Source organism: Danio aesculapii, chromosome 11 (genome assembly GCF_903798145.1).
Source record: "Danio aesculapii chromosome 11, fDanAes4.1, whole genome shotgun sequence".
Lineage (NCBI taxonomy): Eukaryota > Metazoa > Chordata > Actinopteri > Cypriniformes > Danionidae > Danio > Danio aesculapii.
This window is the reverse complement of record NC_079445.1, coordinates 15,451,136-15,469,882: the sequence shown is the minus strand read 5'-3', so window position 1 is coordinate 15,469,882 and position 18,747 is coordinate 15,451,136. Positions and strand designations below refer to the sequence as shown.

At 38.8% G+C, this 18,747-nt stretch overlaps 1 protein-coding gene across 1 annotated transcript in view; it reads left to right on the top strand.

Annotated features, from left to right (window-relative positions):
• Positions 1 to 4,455: 4,455 nt before the first annotated feature.
• The window catches only part of zfyve9b (zinc finger, FYVE domain containing 9b), a 28,405-nt gene continuing 14,113 nt past the window's right edge, over positions 4,456 to 18,747 (top strand). Inside the window, exons 1-10 of the mRNA XM_056467776.1 lie at positions 4,456 to 4,983; positions 5,069 to 5,168; positions 8,888 to 9,021; positions 9,943 to 10,051; positions 11,462 to 11,584; positions 13,972 to 14,127; positions 14,213 to 14,440; positions 17,522 to 17,604; positions 17,703 to 17,807; positions 18,583 to 18,733. Of these exons, the coding sequence (XP_056323751.1) occupies positions 4,648 to 4,983; positions 5,069 to 5,168; positions 8,888 to 9,021; positions 9,943 to 10,051; positions 11,462 to 11,584; positions 13,972 to 14,127; positions 14,213 to 14,440; positions 17,522 to 17,604; positions 17,703 to 17,807; positions 18,583 to 18,733 (1,525 nt within the window). The 5' untranslated portion in view covers positions 4,456 to 4,647. The remainder of the gene's footprint in view (positions 4,984 to 5,068; positions 5,169 to 8,887; positions 9,022 to 9,942; positions 10,052 to 11,461; positions 11,585 to 13,971; positions 14,128 to 14,212; positions 14,441 to 17,521; positions 17,605 to 17,702; positions 17,808 to 18,582; positions 18,734 to 18,747) is intronic.

Sequence of the window (18,747 nt, the reverse complement as noted above, 5' to 3'; positions counted from 1 at the left end):
ACAAATTATTATCAAAGATATTTTGATAAATTGAATGCTCTCTGATTCTCTATAGGCAGCAATGGTTCTGAGATGTTCAAAGTCCTGAAAAGGAAACATTTTGTGTCCCTTCAATGGTTCCAATAATGCAAAGCAGCAAATTAGCTTTTCTTAAGCTTTTGTCTGCTGTATCAGGTTAGAGTGCTTGTTTACTATCTAATGCTTCTGTGTTGCACTACTGACTCTAATGACAATACCTCATACTTCCAGTAGGAAACGTTCACCCTGACCTGATGGGTAAAAGAAGACTGAGGCGAACAAAATAATTTGTACAGTTTGCTTTTGATGCACAGTTGTTTTCTTGGAGATTTGTATGATACAGTTGACCCACTGAAGCCACACAGAATATTTTGATAGTTTTCGGTTCCTTTTCGGCACTTTAAATGTCTCTGAACTGTTGTTGAGTTATTAATAACTGAAGTTTGACCATTTCTGTTGACCATGACTCTATTTATAATAATCTGAATGCGTAATAAGTCTGTATATGAATTGATATGGGTGGAATCCACAAATCTTATTGGCAATCGTTCAAGATGGAAGAGATTTCCCTGAAAGATTTCACAACCCTCTCAAAAAAGGTTCAAGAAACACTGAAATCTCTGCAAAATTGTTGCAAACAGTTTGTTGAATTTAAACAAAACAAATTAAATTTAGTCATCTTTAACTTAATTTGTTCGTTTAAATTCAACCCAATAAATTAAATTAGTAAATCCAAGGAATCATGGTTGAATTATTTTTTTCAGTGAACAATGAAGTTTACTTGACAAAACCGTTAAGAACCGTTACCAGTTAAAAAAAGTTCTTAGAACCATTTTTTCATACTAATATAAAAATATGATATTTCATAAAGAAGTTTATACCAATGTAAAGAAATCTAGCTACAATGGTTCTATAATTGCAACCAAATAATATGCAGGCCCATAGCCAGCATATTGAAAGGGGTGGTTCTCCTTTCTCAAAAAGTGGATCTTTTTGCAGTTATTCTCCCAAATTTCTGTTAAATTATCAAAATACTGCATTTCAATGACATTTTAAGCATGTTATGAGATTAGAATTTTTAATTACACATTTTAAATGAAGTTTAAAAAAAATACTTTTTTTAAAAATACAAATTTATTACAATGCATTATTTAAAAAAACAATTAGGAATCTGTTCAAACTTATTTAAAAAAACGTAATAAAAAACTGTAGCCTGTAAGTAAATAAACTGGCCAGCTCATTTCCTCAGATTGTAAGTTTGAATAATTAAAAATTAAATTTGTCCTAAAGCCTTCTATCGGTTATTTTTACTTTCCTTTATGATGACATACTGTCAAAATTAGATAAAAGAGCTCATATAGGGGCAAAATACTAGACTTTGTCAGTTGGAGGGTGAGTCTTTCGAACCACTTGAACCCCCCAGGCTAGAGTCTTGAATATTTATATTTAAGAGAATATTTATATTTAAGAGTGAACGGGTTCAAGCTGCTCAGGAAATTTGCATACCAACAGAAAACTTATTTAAAAGTCAATTTTCAAAGTAAAAGGACGAAACTTCACTATTGTGGCCGCACCTTTATGATTTTTTCAAGACTCACCTGCAAATATAGCCATTGAAATGACAAGACGACGGTAATTAAAATGAACTGAGACTTGGTGAGTTAATAAACGCTGACAAGAATTGGTTGTAACATCGTGTCCCTCAGACTTCTCGAGTTACTGCGACGCCCCCGTGAACGCGCGTTCATCTCGAGCGCCGCTGTGCAGCCGCGCGCAGTCTCTGATGACGAGCACAAGTCAACAGTGCAGCGGCGAAGATGGGATGCAGAGATCGTGGTAATGTACTTTAATTACATTTATTCATGCAGTATGTCAGTGTCGACCGCTAAATTAATCTTTAATTCCTGAGGGAGTTTTCGTGGGCTTTATTCTGAGTCAATGACTGTATGTGAGGATACTGTAATTGGCTCTTGTTGACGGTACTCTGTCGCATTGCTGTAGTCACAGCAGCCACAGGCGAGAGTGCTGTGCATCAGCCATATATGAACACATGTGTTTGCAGCGCAGATGTGATGCGAACCTGGAGTGATGCTGAATCACCACAGGAACGCGTGTCCATATTAACTACATATAGCGGTGATGTTTTCTTGTTTGAAGGTTGCGGGGGCTCGTCTGCAATGCAGTGTTGAGATAACCAAACGCAGATTCAGTCAACGCCTGCGGTAACAGATGCTACACTTCAAACTTTTTGGGAAACATTTTCGAAATAGACGGAAAATTGAAAATAGCTGTAACGTTATGACACTAAAGTGCGACGCTCAGACTTGAACGCTTCGTTGCGGGCGCGCGACACATCCTAGTTTGTCGCGTCGCTGGTAACGTACTGGAGATGTGGTGAGGCGACAAACTCGGGCTCTTAATACTTAGTCTTCATTAGCAGGTTTTTGCATCTGTAGTTTATTTCTGTGCATTTTAAATCGTATGTTTAGTATATAGTTAAATGCGTTAGTGTTTGGATCAAATGCATCATTATGATTATGTGCATCTGCATATACACCCATGCAGAAGACTTATTCTGCACACTCAGCAAAATCTCTCTGTGAAATAGTGATGCAGGACCTGACTCGTATGTCTAAAACTGTGGCACAGCATTGATTACAGATCATATCTCTAAAATAATATCTAAAATGTTTAAATAAAGGTGTGTGTTTATTGATTGATTGATTGATAAGTTATAACATGCAATAAATACCATGAAGTACAGAAGATCTGAAACCTTTCCAAGGCAGTGCACCCTATAGATAAATAAATAGAGCCTCATGGCAGTTACTGCATAAAAGTAATTGGCTTTCACTTGATTAGTGTGAGCTGTATGGTTATTCATTCATTCATTCATTTTCTTTTCGGCTTAGTCCCTTCATTAATCCGCGGTCGCCACAGCGGAATAACCCACCAACTTATCCAGCACATGTTTTACGCAGCGGATGCCCTTCCAGCCACAACGCATCTCTGGGAAACATCCATACACACTCACTCACATTCATACACTACGGACAATTTAGCCTTCCCAATTCACCTGTACCATGTCTTTGGACTGTGGGGGAAACCGGTGCATCCGGAGGGAAACCCACGCAAACACAGGGAGAACATGCAAACTCCACACGGAAAAGCCAACTGAACCAGCGACCTTCTTGCTGTGAGGCAACAGCAACAGCATCACCCTCGTTGTATGGTTATATTGGAAATTATTATTCAGAAAATCTAAATGCATGACAGTGAATAATTAAACCGTATATAATCTCCATTTAAAAAAGATTATGCAAGGCAAGTTTATTTATATAGATATACACAATGGTAATTCAAAGTGATTTACATAGACAAGAATAAAAGAAATAAGAAAATAAAAATGATTAAAACAAAAATGTGTTAAAACAGGTTATAAATGAATGAAAAAGAAAGGAAAGACATAATAGTGTGATCTGTCGGACAGCACAGTCCTCATTCAGGAAAGGCCCAGCTAAACACATGTTTTAAGTCTTGATTTGAATGTACCTAATGTTGGAGCACATCTGATTATTTCTGGAAGCTGATTCCAGCAGCGAGGGATGCAGTACGATTAATTACGATCAAAATATTGTTTTAAAAATTTGTATCTGGACCAATTTGACTTGCCTTGAACATTGACTGTTTATTTGTACTTATAAACCCATGAATGCCTTATTCTGCATGACCATATTTTACATCCCTTAACCTTGAACCAGAACATTTTTGTCACTGCTGTTATTTAAAAGGCTAAGAAGAAAGATGAACCGTAATCTGATTACATTCATAAAAATAAAAGTATTTACGTTCATAAACTGTCAATAGATTTAATAACAAAGAAGCAAATATACCACAATATTGTAGAACTATGTTAAAATCTATCTAAACTGTCAGTTTTTAACTTAAATGCTTTGTTGTAATCGGTTTCCTCAAACAATTTGAGTGGCCTTAACTTATTGGGTGTTACAGTACTCAGTTGGTTTGAGTTCTCTTCATTTATTGGGTTTTACTGTGCTCAATAGCTTTATTTACTCAAATGGATTAAGTTCACAGTACTCATTAGGATTTGTTTTGAACTTAAATGGTTTCTTGCAATCAGTTTCCTCAAATGGTTTGAGTTACCTAACCTTTGGATTTTACAGTGCCGAACATTCAGCAGAAAATACAGCAGTTTTCTATCCAGAATCTTTTCATATTTATAATATATAATTGTGTACGGGAAATGTGATACAATAGGCCATTTTGCTTTAAAACAAACACAGCCGAACAGTCCTGACAAATCTACTGGGCTGCTGGGAATTAATATCTGACTCATCTTTTGGCAGGACTTTGCGTGGGCCATGTTGTGATGGTCTGAAGGTAAACAAAGCTTAGGCTGGGCTAAATTATGATCAGTAAACCTCTGGCATTGAGCTCTCTCCACTGAGGCAATGAGGCAAGCAGTAACCGCCACTCTGTCAGTGTGGGGCGAGAGGCGTTTCGGCTACTCCACCCTCAAGGACTCCAGCGAATCTCTGCTGGACGAGCGCAAGCTGAGGCCTGGCCTTAAAGAAGACTCTGTTATTGAAGAGAAGGAGAGAGCAGAGAATGAGCAGGAGCAGCTGGAGGCCGTGCTGGGACTTCCATCGTCCCCTGTGGAGGACACCCACCAAACAGGCACCACAGAGCCCTCAGACGCCACGCTGGAGTCATGCCAGGCCCAGAAAAAGAGCGATGAGATGGAGGCGTCTCTACTGTCTGGCCCCAAGAACATTGATTCTGGGAGGAAGGGGTCTCTTGGTGCTTTGCCAGTGCAGCGCTGCAGTTCCCTGGGCACTACGGCCCCCCCAATGGGTCCCTGATTCCCAGGCACCAGCATGCATGAAATGTGGATCCAAATTCTCCTTCACCAAAAGACGTCATCACTGCAGAGCATGTGGGAAGGTGAGAAATGTGTGCGCTTGTAATTTATTATCATTATTTAAACTGAAGTTGCTGTTCTTCGAAATTTAAAATGTTTGTTTTGTAGGTTTTTTGTGTGGTGTGCTGTGATCTGAGATACAAACTCACTCACCTGGGTGGGAAAGAGGGTCGCGTTTGTGTCACCTGTCATTCAACTTTGATTAATCGTGAGTGTTGTGCTGAATTCTCATACACTTTAAAAAAATGATGGTTGATTTTCATCCTTCTTTGGGTGAAACATTGGGTGAATTATATAATTAATTACTCACCTTCATGCTGTTCTAAACTGAGATCTTTGTTCATCTTCAGAAAACATATTTAGACATTTTAGATGAAATTCAAGAGCTCCCTCATCCTCCACAAACTTGTTAAAAGTCCAGAACCACCCCCCCCCCCCCAGATAATATGCCTTCAGTGATTCAATTGGAATATTATCAAAGTACAAGAATACTTTTTGGGCTCACATGCTTGTGAATGTGTGCCCTATACTGACACTGAGGAGAAGAAATGAGGTTATTATTTATTGTTATTGGTATTTATTGTTAAACGTCAGTCTTTATTTTGTTTTGCTTGTGGTCAAATTTTTGTAGCTTCGTGATGATTACCTGATCGAACCCCTAAAGGCATACTATCTGTATGGGTAGCTTTGTAAACTTTGAACAAGTCTGGACAGTTGCTGTGTATGAATGAGGGGCCTCAGATTTCATGCAAAATATGGGTTGTTGACATGACATTGCATTTTCATTAAAAAATGAGTAGAATTACTATTGTAATAATTTAAAATGCAGTAAATGGGTAACCATTTATTTGTCTTCCATTGACCTCTTGTTATAAAAGCTGCTGTGGTTACATTTTGTATACATTTTTGAGGCAAATCTCAAAACTGTCGAACACCGTGTCCTAACAACACACGACAAGATTCCAGTGACAAGCAATTTGGTTGTCTGCACCAAAACAGATGAAACAAACATTTAAAGGGTCCAGAGTGTATTTCTAAGGATTGGTTGTCTTTATAAGATGCAAAGCAATGTGTGCTCATGCCTCACTTGTAGAAAATCACGTTATTTTTTTATATATCTTACTTTGATTATATACAGCTACTCGGATAACATGAAAACGAATGTCAAATTTCCTAGTTCCTCTGAAGACCCACCCTCAAGAGGCTCTGATTGGTCAGCTAACATAATGTGCTGTGATTCGCAGATCAACTTCACATCACCAGGAAGTGTCTCTGTTATGACATTACAGCGTCTCTGGCCACACCCCTTTGCTGCTTTTCGACTTTACTAACCTGGATGTATTTTTTTTGTAGTGCCCAAACTTTTTTTGCTGTAGGCTTTGCTAAGCTAACTTTGTTAAAGCCGATGTCTCTCTCTTTGCATTGAACTGTACTGGCCTGCAATATCAGTACTTGCAGTTGGTTGCAGGCCAGTACATTAATAAATAGCCCAGGTCCATTTTTACAAGTGGCTATTTTTAGTAAATTCAAAGGATAACTTTAATTAGTGGAAGGACCCCATCAAAGTTCATGTGACTGAAGTACCCTGTGAAGCCCGTGACTTGGATTTTAAGTTTTTATCTCCAATGTTAAGATTTGTTCTTCTTTGTTGTGACACCCCTGTATTATTAAAAATGTCCAACAAGTCATGGAGAAATATTGAATGTTATTCAGAATTCAGTAAGAATTAAATAGCACTATATAACGATTGTGGTGTGAAGTGAAAAGCTGACAAGGGAAATGCGGGTCCAAATGCAGGTTTTATTTTGCAGAGAATGGTCAGGCAAGCAACATCTCCAGTCACATTCAGGAGCAAACAGATGTATACATGAAAATCCAGTGTCATAGTCAAATACACAGGCCAGTACAGGCAGGGGGCAGACAACATAAACAAACATACAAGGCAAGGGTCAAAAACACAGCAAAGCAATGCAAGGAAAACGCGTCGTAATGTTCACAAATTGTTTACAAGACTCAGAAACTAGTGTGCGTGTCTGTGCTGCTTTTGAAGTCCATGTTATCAGTTCTGAACAGCTTCTGCTGTGTGTGTTAGCAATCAGCAGAAAACCGGAACAGGTGTGAGTGTGTGGTGCATGACTGGATCTTGTAGTCCTGAAACTTGTCTATAGAAACTTGAAACTTGTCTATAGCACCTATTCACTGCTGCTTTTATAGTTGTGTAAATTGCTTCCTTGTCCTCATTTGTAAGTCGCTTTGGATAAAAGCGTCTGCTAAATGACAATGTAAATGTAAACTTTGAGCGTCTTAGATTCAGAGATGTTGTTTATGTTCACACATCTACATTACACATCAACTAAAGTTTAAAGTATGATATCGTAGTGGACCACCCCTTTAAATACCAGCCACTGCACTCCCAACAAAATGGTAAAGGATTTAATCTAATTATTACCTATTAAATCTCTTGAGTTAAAGCTACTGAGTGACTGATATTGTTGGGTTGCACTGAATCTCAGTTTTGACTTTTATCTTCAGACTTCAGCGAGCTATTTTAGCATAGTTCAAGCAAAGTTCAATAAATTACAACTCTTATAAATTAAAAAGAGAACAATGAAACCATTAATAAATAGCCCAGGTCCATTTTTACAAGTGGCTTTTTTTTTTAGTAAATTCCAAGGATAACCTTAATTAGTTGAAGGACCCCATCAAAGTTCATGTGACTGAAGTACCCTGTGAAGCCCATGACTTGGATTTTAAGTTTTTATCTCCAATGTTAAGATTTGTTCTTCTTTGTTGTGACACCCCTGTATATTAAAAATGTCCAACAAGTCATGGAGAAATATTGAATTCTGGAGAAATCAGAATTCCGTAAGAATTAAATAGCACTATATAACGATTGTGGTGTGAAGTGGAAAGCTGACAAGGAAAATGCGAGTCCAAAAGCAGGTTTTATTTTGCAGAAAATGGTCAGGCAAGCAACGCCTCCAGTCACATTAAGGAGCAAACAGATGTATACATAAAAATCCAGTGTCATAGTCAAATACACAGGCCAGTACAGGCAGGAAGCAGACAACATAAACAAACAAATAATGCAAGGGTCAAAAACATAGCAAAGCAAGGCAAGGAAAACGCGTCGTAATGTTCACAAATTGTTTACAAGACTCAGAAACTAGTGTGCATGTCTGTGCTGCTTTTGAAGTCCATGTTATCAGTTCTGAACAGCTTCTGCTGTGTGTCTTAGCATTTAGCAGAAAACCGGAACAGGTGTGTGTGTGTGGTGCATGACTGGATCTTGTAGTCCATATACCAGTGGATTTGTAGTCCTTTAGCAATCTGCCAGTATTAGATCGCTAGTGATTGTGACAACGATAAGTCTCCAACAATAAAGATAAATCAATCTCATGGCATAGGACATGTAAAAAAATTCAGTGAAAGTATTGATACATTTAGTGACTATAATTTCTAAATAATCACTCTTCAAACTACATAAATATATTTATTTGTTCTTAAAAAATAGTGTTCTACAAAAAAAAAAAAAACATTTTACCGCCTATTTGTCAACTACCCAAATTTTATCTCGTGTTCCGAAGATGAACAAATGACTCAAGGGGTTGAAGAGACATGAGGGTGAATAATTATTAAAATAATTGTCGTTTTTTTGTATAAACTAACTCTTTAAAGAAAAAAATAGACTTAACAGTTGGGTTTTTCCATCATATATGTACTGTTTATACTCATTAATCATACAGTTCTAGTGATGTAATTTAACACTGATTTATCTTGAATTTGGTGGTTAATTCTCCTATTTATGTGCTGTTTATTTATTACACAATTATTATGTAATAACTAATTATTTATTTAGTATTGTGTGTCACAATTAGTACTGTGTGTTACTGTACAATGATATTAATGATTATGTAATTTGTTCAGGCACACTTCGAAAGGACCAAAAGAAGGTTTGGTTTGCAGATAATGTCCTTCCTCAATCTGAAAGTAGAAGTGCCAACAGTTCTCCTATACACAGGAGTGTGTCCCACACACAGAGCGCTGAACTCGCTCAGGCGGTATGAAGTAAAAACTTTCTGCTTTACTGCTTATATTTCATTTCCTCTTTAATCATTGCAAAGTAACTTAAAAATAGTTTCACTTTTATAATTACACTGTTAAGAATTTTTTTTTGTTTGATTAATTTTGTGCATTTTAGAATATAGAAGATATTTATTTAATTTTATTATACTTGTTTTTAATTGAGCTTTCCTGTAAAGTTTTTAAAGACTTTATACACACTCGTATGATGACCCGGTTCATAGAATTTATAATAAATTTTATTTTCATTTCTGCTTAATCTTAATGAAGTAGATTCATTCATTCATTCATTTTCTTTTCGGCTTAGTCCCTTTATTAATCCGGGGTCGCCACAGCAGAATGAACCGCCAACTTATCCAGCACATGTTTTACGCAGTGGATGCCCTTCCAGCCACAACCCATCTCTTGGAAACATCCATACACACTCACTCACACTCATACACTACTCAATTCACCTATACCGCATGTCTTTGGACTGTGGGGGAAACCGGAGCACCCGGAGGAAACCCACGCAAACTCAGGGAGAACATACAAACTCCACACAGAAACGCCAACTGACCCAGCCAAGGCTCGAACCAGTGACCTTCATGCTGTGAGGCGACAGCACTACCTACTGCGGCAATGCGTCGCCATGAAGTAGATTATAAGAACATTTTTAAATTAATATTTTAACTCTTTAGTGATGCTTTTCAATTTCATTTCAGTAGTATTATTATTATTTACTATGATTTAACTTCAAACAAACCCTCTTAGACACTTATAAAGACCTTACTGAGAGGATGTCAGTTCAATTTAATTAAATTTCCCTCTAATATTTAATTTACCTTTAGGTAAAAAAACAACAACCTTGAAGCACAATGACTTTTGTTTTTGTTTTGTTTTTGTATTTTTTTCTGTAGGATGTGTCTGACCTTAGAGCAGCAGAAGTCAGTGGTCTCAGTAGCAACACGAAGCCCACTCCACCAAAGGAACTTCCCCCCATTCTGACATCAACTGGGGTCAAAGGAGGTATAAATGTTTTCCCACAACTGTATTAATGGTGCCATATATTGCAATAAGTTAATTTTTTCTCTGATATCTACATAGTAGATTTATGGCTTTGGTAAGTTTACAAAAAAACTCCTGAAATGGTTTTGTAAGCTCATTTATTACTCCATAAAATACCCCTAGAATCAGAAGGTCCATAATTGACCATATATGGATTGTGTTGTAAATATTAATGAGCTCCGCTCTGACGTGAAGCTCTCACATACACTCACAAAGAGCATTATGTCTGCTGAACACAGACATATATACTGTTAACCCAATCAGAGTAACGTTATTCTATCTTGCTCACAAGATATGGATAAAGGCTAATTATGACTTGACAAAAAAGAGTGATAGAGAGTTATCACGTTGTGTTTTTAAACTAAAGTATCAAAGTGAATACAGCCAGGACTTATTATCATCTGCATGAACAGAATGATTTGACAGAATGTGTATGCATGTTTGTTGAACATACACTTTAAATTTCATGATAAACCAGACAAATTAACAAAAAATTTAACTAAACATACCTTATGCCTCTTCAGAGTGGAGCTGAATGCATGTATAATCTGTAAATCTTGCATTTTGCATGCTGAAGCTCATGTCTTGCACAGTTGTTGCCCTGTAACGCATAGTAAACAATCTGCAGTTGCATTTTCAAAATAAAAGTTCCACATACTTGGTAAGTTAAATATAAGCTTTAAAATAACTAATGGAGGGAAACTATCATTGTTTTCTCACTAGAAAACATTGTTGCTTATCAAATACAGCCTGAGACATGTATATTGATGATCTCAAAGCTACATAAGTCTGGGTTCTCTTGATGACATCAGGTCTGGATGAATGACGTAAAGTAGTCATATATGCAAATACGGAGGGCGTGACCCAAGAGTCTCGTCACAGTTTGTTTTGTCCTCTGATTGGCCCGTTGTCCACCGGGGTTTTACACATAGAATTTACATGATAATGAGTAAACAATGGTCTCTGAGCCTCACAGTATGTCCATTTCCATATACTGATCTTTATTTATTATTCTATTATGCCTTAATATATACCCAGATTTTCATTATAGGGAACCTTTAAATTAGATTTAAAAGCAAATTCAAATTCACAGCAAAATACATTTCTATAGCATTTTGATTTCATGGTGGTTTTTAACCCTTTAACTGGCCTTTAACTGGCACTCATTTATGCACATGTTATCATTAAAACTCAACATTAGCTTAGGAGTGCTGTTAGGAAACAATTTAACCAAAAAAAAAAGATCAGTTTATATCAGTTTACTTGAATGGGAGTTAAAGTGTTAAATATGTATATGTCTAAAGCATTTGATTTGCATTTTGTGAATGATTACAAGGTATTGGAGACCATTTCTTGTGTGTTTTTATGCAGACTATACACTGGAGGAGAAGAGAACAGAGTCGTCGCTCTTAGAGGAGTTGGAGAGAGGTCTTGCAGAGCCTTTGGTGTTTGTGCTTAATGCAAACCTTCTGGCCGTGGTGAAGATCGTCAGCTGTATGTTCCTAATCTCTCACTCCACACTTGAAGACTGTATTGTTTTGAAGATTTGGCATGTGGAACCAGTGTGAACTGGAATGGTATATTATAATGTGATTGAAGTCAGTTTAGTCAGTCAATATGGGTTTTCGAAGAGTCAACTCTTTCACTCCATTCACTTTACATCAAACCAGGGTCAGTAATTTTAGATTGCAGTTATTATAACACATTTAATACATTACACAGGGATTACTTCGAGGAATACGTCTGGAATGTTCATAAAAGTCTCCAGCTATGGTTATTAAGTTACTATGGTTACTATGGTATGTTTGAGGGTACTGTAAATTGTGATAAAAATTGACTGGAACTGCCTGTGCATTTGTCAGGGTTGGCAAGGAGGACCCAAACGCAGAATAGACAGGAGAACACAAGGTTTATTTACAGGATGGGAAACATGGCAATGCAGAAGGACAGTCCACACAATAATGCAGGGTGAAGGCAGGAGAACAGGGTGGTGAGGGATGATATAGAGGGGAGGGGAACTATGGGGGTGTAACAGGCTGGTCAGGAAAGGTGAAATTCCAAACTTCAGGCCAAGCAGTCAGTAAGTAGCTAGCAGAACCTCAGGTTTGCGACATGGGTGGCAAACAGATGGAACATGGAACATGGAACATGATCCAAAACACCCAGGTCACGTGACTAAGGTGATTTGAAACACTAGTTCACGTGACTAAAGCAATTTAAAGCATCGGCTATTTCAGAATCGTTTGAGACCTGGCGAATCTGCATTTGACTGATAGGGTAAGTAGCAACTATGTCTCGTGTAGCCTAGTGGACCATGTGTGTGTGTGGATAAAGTTCATGTGCTGCAAATGGCCCGGGTTTGAATCTTGACTTGTACAAAAACTCTGAAACTAAGACTTGATTTATTTTAATAATGTTACTGTTTTATGACCAAAACAAGACCTATTTTCGCCCTGGATTCGAACCCATTATCTCTGTCTGGAACTCTCACCGCTCCACTAAATAACTTGAAGCCTCAATTCTGCAACATGGGGTTTAATACCTCAATTTGCTTTACGGTTTCTTTTCTGATGCTGTTCTAGAGCATTACATAAAAAATTACCACTAGGTGTCACTGTAGAGATGAGTTTCAAAACATTCAGGAAGCTTCAACACATTTGTTTCATAAAGCCTTGCTCTGCCCATCACTACAGAAAGACTAGAACTAGATAAAAGAAACAAAACTAGACTATATAAAATAATTCTATCAAGCACTAACAAGACTATCTAGACAAGCACACAAAAAGATAGTGTGATGAACCGGCAAGGACAAGGGGGACATGAGCAAAATATAAAGAGGGTAGAGAGCACAAGGAACAGGTGAACACAATTAGACAAACAAGGCTGAAACAAGGGGGCGGGGCCTGGGAAAACAAAACGGCAGAACATGGGGAGCACATGGCCAACACAAAAGAGACACTTAAAACAAAAAATAAAGCTGCGGTCACACTGGGCTTTTCCTCCCATAGACCTCTATTTATACGCGCGCGAATGCTTCAGACCGGAAACGCCGGGTCATGCGTTAAGTTTCGCAGTTTGCTGCGGTGTAAAGTTCAAGCTTGGTGAACTCTGACCTGCTAAATCGCATCACTTGACTGCGTGAGACCAATCGAGGTTCAAAACAGGACCTCTCTGGACAGAAATTTAAAACATGGACCGATCGCTCGTTTTTTTTAATGTCTTATCATCTTGTTTAATGCCGCCCCTTTTCGCAGCGCCATACGACAGAATTTCGCAAACACAAAGCCCAGTGTGACCATAGCTTAAGACATTAAACACAGACAGGAGTGACAGGGCTGGAAGGGCTGGAACCTGACACATTAGGTATTGAACAATTAGTCTATTGAATTATTCGATAAAAACACATACTGCAGGTGTAATGCACTTGTTTTTTAATAATTAAATGGTCTGAAGTAAAAATCGTCTGGTTCTACTTTGGTTCCACACCTAAAGACGTATTCAGAAGTTGTATTTCAAGACATTTGTCAGGTGTTTGTCTAACCCCTGTGTGTAGGACTAGTTCCTTACACATCTCATACAAAGTGTATGTAATATATTTTTTTTTCTGTGAAAAAGCAACAGTGGTCTCGGCTCATTTCCTTCACTTGATGCTGATAAAGTGCACCCAAGAATCACATACTACATAAGATAAGAGAATTAATGAGCAAATTAGTGATTTTAGACACTGCAACAGTCGAGACTCGATTCCAGTTTTGAAATCCTCACCACCATATCCAAAGCATCACATTGTTTCTGAGAATGTGTGTGCATGTAATGTACTTCTAAAAACAATATGCTGGTGTGTTCATGTGGATCACTGTGGCATTTTTGCATTGCTGTAGATGTGAACCGACGGTGCTGGTGCGTAATGTCGAAGGGCATGCATGCTGTTGGACAGCCTGAGGTGGTCATTCTACTGCAGTGTTTGCCAGAGGAGAAGAGATTCCCGACGGATATTTTCAATCATTTCATTCAGATCTACTGGGATGCCCAAACAGGTGACACTTGATTCAGATGTTTAACATTAGACCAAACATCTGCAAAGGCTTAAAAAATTCTTGATCTTGCTGTTTCTCCAAGTAGCAGGGAAGCTTCTGAATCACCTCAGTCACTCTTTGGTGTCCCGAGGGTTTCTGGGTAATAATGAGCATGCTGGATTTGTTTACGTGCGTCCGACGTTCCAGTCTCTGGAGGGCCTGCCGTTACCTGCACCACCATTCCTGTTCGGGCTGCTCATGCTTCGTGCTGAGGTTCCATGGGCCAAAGCATTTCCCCTGAGACTCATGTTGCGTCTAGGAGCCGAGTATAGATGTAAGAAATTACGATTCATATTCAGTGCTGTTCAGAAGTTTGGCTTTGGATAAGATTTAAAAAAAATGTTTTTGAAAGAAGCTATTGCATTTTTGGCTATGGAAACAATGTTGGTACCAATTGAAAATTCCCAGTTTCTTTGAATAAAATCAATTTTGTTTTATTCTGTGAAAGTACTGGTGACATTCAATCTAAATTTAAATAAAAATGTTTATGTATCTCCTCCCTGTGCTTTGGGTCGAGGATAGGTCTCTCACTGTAGTTTGTGCGTACAGGCCAAACAACAGTGCAGAGTACAGAGTCTTCTTGGAGTTCTTGGGACAAGTGTTAGAAGGTGCTCCAACTGGGGACTCTATCATTCTATTGTGGGACAACAAAAGTGATACCTGGAAAGACATGATTGCGAGGAATGAACAATCTGATCTGATCACACTCTGAGTGGTTTCTGTTGTTGGATTTCTGTGCTAGTCACAGTTTGTCCATATTGAACATCAGTGCATTTTAGGCATGAGATGATAACCGTTTTCAAGGTATACCGCGGTTTGAAAAAGTCAAGGTTTTCCTTCATTCATTTTGTTTTTGGCTTAGTCCCTTTATGAATCCAGGGTCGCCACAGCGGAATGAACCGCCAACTTATCCAGCACATGTTTTATGCAGCGTATGCCCTTCCAGCTGCAACCCATCTCTGGGAAATGCACAATTTAGCTTACCCAATTGACCTGTACCGCATGTCTTTGGACTGTGGGGGAAACCGGAGCACCCGGAGGAAACCCACTCGAATGCAGGGAGAACATGCAAACTCCACACAGAAACCCCAACTGACCCAGCCGAGGCTCGAACCAGAGATCCTCTTGCTGTGAGGCGACAGCACTACCTACTGCGCCACTGCGTCACCCAAAGTCAAGGTTTTAAAACCACCAAATTTTTCTGTAATACTGTTCCTAAGGTGTGTAAGATTTTTTAATTGACATTTTTTGTTGTTTTTTAGGACAACAGTATCTCCAGCAGAAAAAATCCAAAGATGCCATTTTAAATTGTAAACAAATCAGTGTTTTTGAAACTAATGAAGACAATAGAAGTCAATGATTCATTTGAATTATTTAGCCTGACATGTTTACTGCTCCAAAATATTTAAAATCTTTCAAAATATAAAATATATTGTTTTCAAAGGGGAAAAAAGTTTTTGTTTTTTACCCAGACATTAAAAAAGATATATTTTAGAGCAGTAATCATAATACCATGATACTGTGATATTTTTATCCATGGTTATCATACCATCAGAATCTGATACCGGCCCATGCCTAGTGCTTGGATAAAGAGAAGGGCAGATTGGTCAACTGACCACCATCTGTGAGTTGGATCCACTGGCAGAGGAACCTGGTCTGATCTTGCAGGCCCAAACATATTGTAAGGGTCTGCTGGGAATGTCTGGCTGAACCATAACTCAGAGATTTTCAGCTCTCACCTTTGGAAGAACTTTGATCAGATCCTGAGGAAAGCTGGAGACATGAGACCGAATGGTCCTTGTTCTTTGACTCCATTGTAGACGCAGTTGAAGGGGTTGTAGCTGTAACCCACAAACCCGGTGGTGGACACCAGAAGTAAGGGATGCTATCAAGCTGAAGAAGGAGTCCTACCAGATCTGGTTAGCTTGTAGGATCTCTGAAGCAGATGATGGATACTGACAGGCCCAAAGTGCTGCAGCTTGATCAGTCGCAGAGTTCGGGTAGGCCATGGAAGGTTCTCTAGGAGTATAGGGGTTTGGAGAAGTATGTTAAGACCTGTGTGACCAGAGCAGGATATTGGGTTGCATTGCCAGCAATAAGTCAGACTTGTTCGTGGTGTATGTTGGAAGTCTTTCAGAGCTAGCTTTTGTCACCTGTTCTGTTCATTATCTTTATGCACAGAATTTCTAGACTCTGGTCTGGTTTAGGGACATGTAGTTTGCAAGTGATGATGTCCTGTTGGCTTCATTCAACCTGTACCTTCAGCGCCCACAGGTACAGTTTGCCGTTGAACATGAAGTGGTAGGTATGAGAACCTGCACCTCAAGTCTGAGGCCATCTCCAGGTTGAAAGAGAGTCCTTGTCCTAGGTGAAGGATCTCAAGTATCTTGGGTTTTGTTCATGAGTGAAGGAAGGATGGAGCATGAGATCGACACATCTCATTGGTGCAGCAGCAATGTGGTCAATGTACCAGTCTGTTGTGGTAAAGGAAAGGAGTTGAGTTCAATCATTGATTGAGTTTAATCTGCATTCCCAATCTCACACATGGTCTTGAGGTTTTGGACCATGTCCGAAAGCACAAAACCTTGAATACAAGTGGCCAAAATTAGCTTCATTCACAGGGTGGGAGGGTATACCCTTAAAGGGCGTCACACACCAGATGTGCCACTCAGCACCGCGGCATAGCGCGCACAGGACAGTTGGAAGTATTGCACACCAGACGCGCACATTTGCATGCTATTTAAAATAAAATTATTCAGATGGCGCTCTGTAGTGCGGCAGAAATATAAACAGTGTCCTGAGTCGCCGCTGGGTGTTGCAGACAGCTGCCAACTTGCAGTGCCAGTGTGCGTACCCTGATAGAAATCTATGTTTAGAATTCTAAAACGCATGGTGCTGCGTGCTGCGATGCGCCGCATCTGGTGTGTGACCCCCTGTAGAGGTGAGGAGCTCTGTTAAGAAATTACAAGAAAGTTACTTCCGTCAAAAACATCATGCCAATGCCAAACCTTGCAATAGTAAAAAACCTTAATCTCAATGATCTTAAACAGAGATGGGCAAACTTGGTCCTGGAGGGCCAGTGTTTTGCAGAGTTTTGCTCCAACACTAATCAAACACAGCTGAACATGCTAATCAGTGTCTTCAAGGTCACTAGACAGCGACAGGCAGGTGTGTTTAATTAGGGTTTAATTAAAACTCTTCAAGACACTGGCCCTCCAGGACTGAGTTTGGCCATCCCTGATCTTAAATCATTTGAATCATCATATAACTCTTATATCATTGCTATGTGCTTTATTTGAATGACTAACCCTAACCCTAGAACCACACTGAATTAGTTTTTTTTTCTGTCCTGTAGTCTACCCCTGTCCCTTGTTCAGTGTGCGCTTCAGAGAGCCTCTATTTGGACCTGTTAACAACAGCATAATGAGACTCTTAGTGGTAAGACTCATTTTATTCACTCTATCCTGTTGTACTGCTTCCTGTTTAGTTCTTTTGGTCCCTTTTAATTGATTTCCATTATATATTGACTCTTGTAGGATTTCCGTTTTTACCGTTACACATTGCCGACAGTTCCTGGGCTTGTGGTTGATTTAGAGGCCAGAAGCACCTGTATAAGAATACCTAAAACACGTCATCCAGAGGTACCACTAACATATCCACCTTTTTCATATGCTGCATGATGCTATGTGTGAATCAAAGAACTTCCATTAAACTGTAAACAATCAATGGCATATTTTCAAAACTGTACAATGAGGAAGCGTTAGATATTCTCTTCACAGTCCATCCGTCAAATCTTTAAAAAAAAATGTATGACTCCCAAAGTACTTTCAGCAGACCATGAATAACCCCATAAGCTCAAGACGAGTCTTTCCGCAGCAATATAATATACGTATATTGAATATTACTGTGCTGTAAAGAATACAAAGTGAAAATAATCTGGAGGAACAAAACTCATAAAGAGCATTGGCCACAGATATGCTTGTGATATTAATGTCATGCCAAAATGCCAAGCATAAAGTTATTTTCATAACAGCTAAAACTAAAGAACAAAGCCAAATGGACCTCTCATTCAGTTTTCAATATGTTTATGGATTATTTGTAGTGCAACTTGTTATTTGAAGTGATTTGTTTCAGTACTTTTAAATAGTAGCTCCTCAAAGCGGAAATGGAACTCATAATTGAAATAAAACCCACAAGTGTTGTTACAATTGAATAAATGGTAGATCCATAAATTTATTCGAGACCATGGTATCAAAGTAGACTGTAATGCATGATATTTTTGTTGAATGCGCCTGGAATATCAGAAGGATTATCATTACAGTAAAGTTCAACAAATTAGCAGACCTGAGGTAAAGAGTAATTCCTTCATTTCTCAAGCTAACGAGGCTCTTGGATGTTTCTCTGCTGGTGTTTTAGCTGCTGAAGGCTCTGAATAAGTCTAATGAGAGAGTGCTGGCTCTAGGCGCCTGCTTTAATGAGCAGGCCGACTCTCATCTCATTTGCGTGCAGACGGCAGATGGACAGTACCAGACCCAGGCCATCAGCATTCACAGCCAGCCACGCAGAGGTGAGAACGAACAT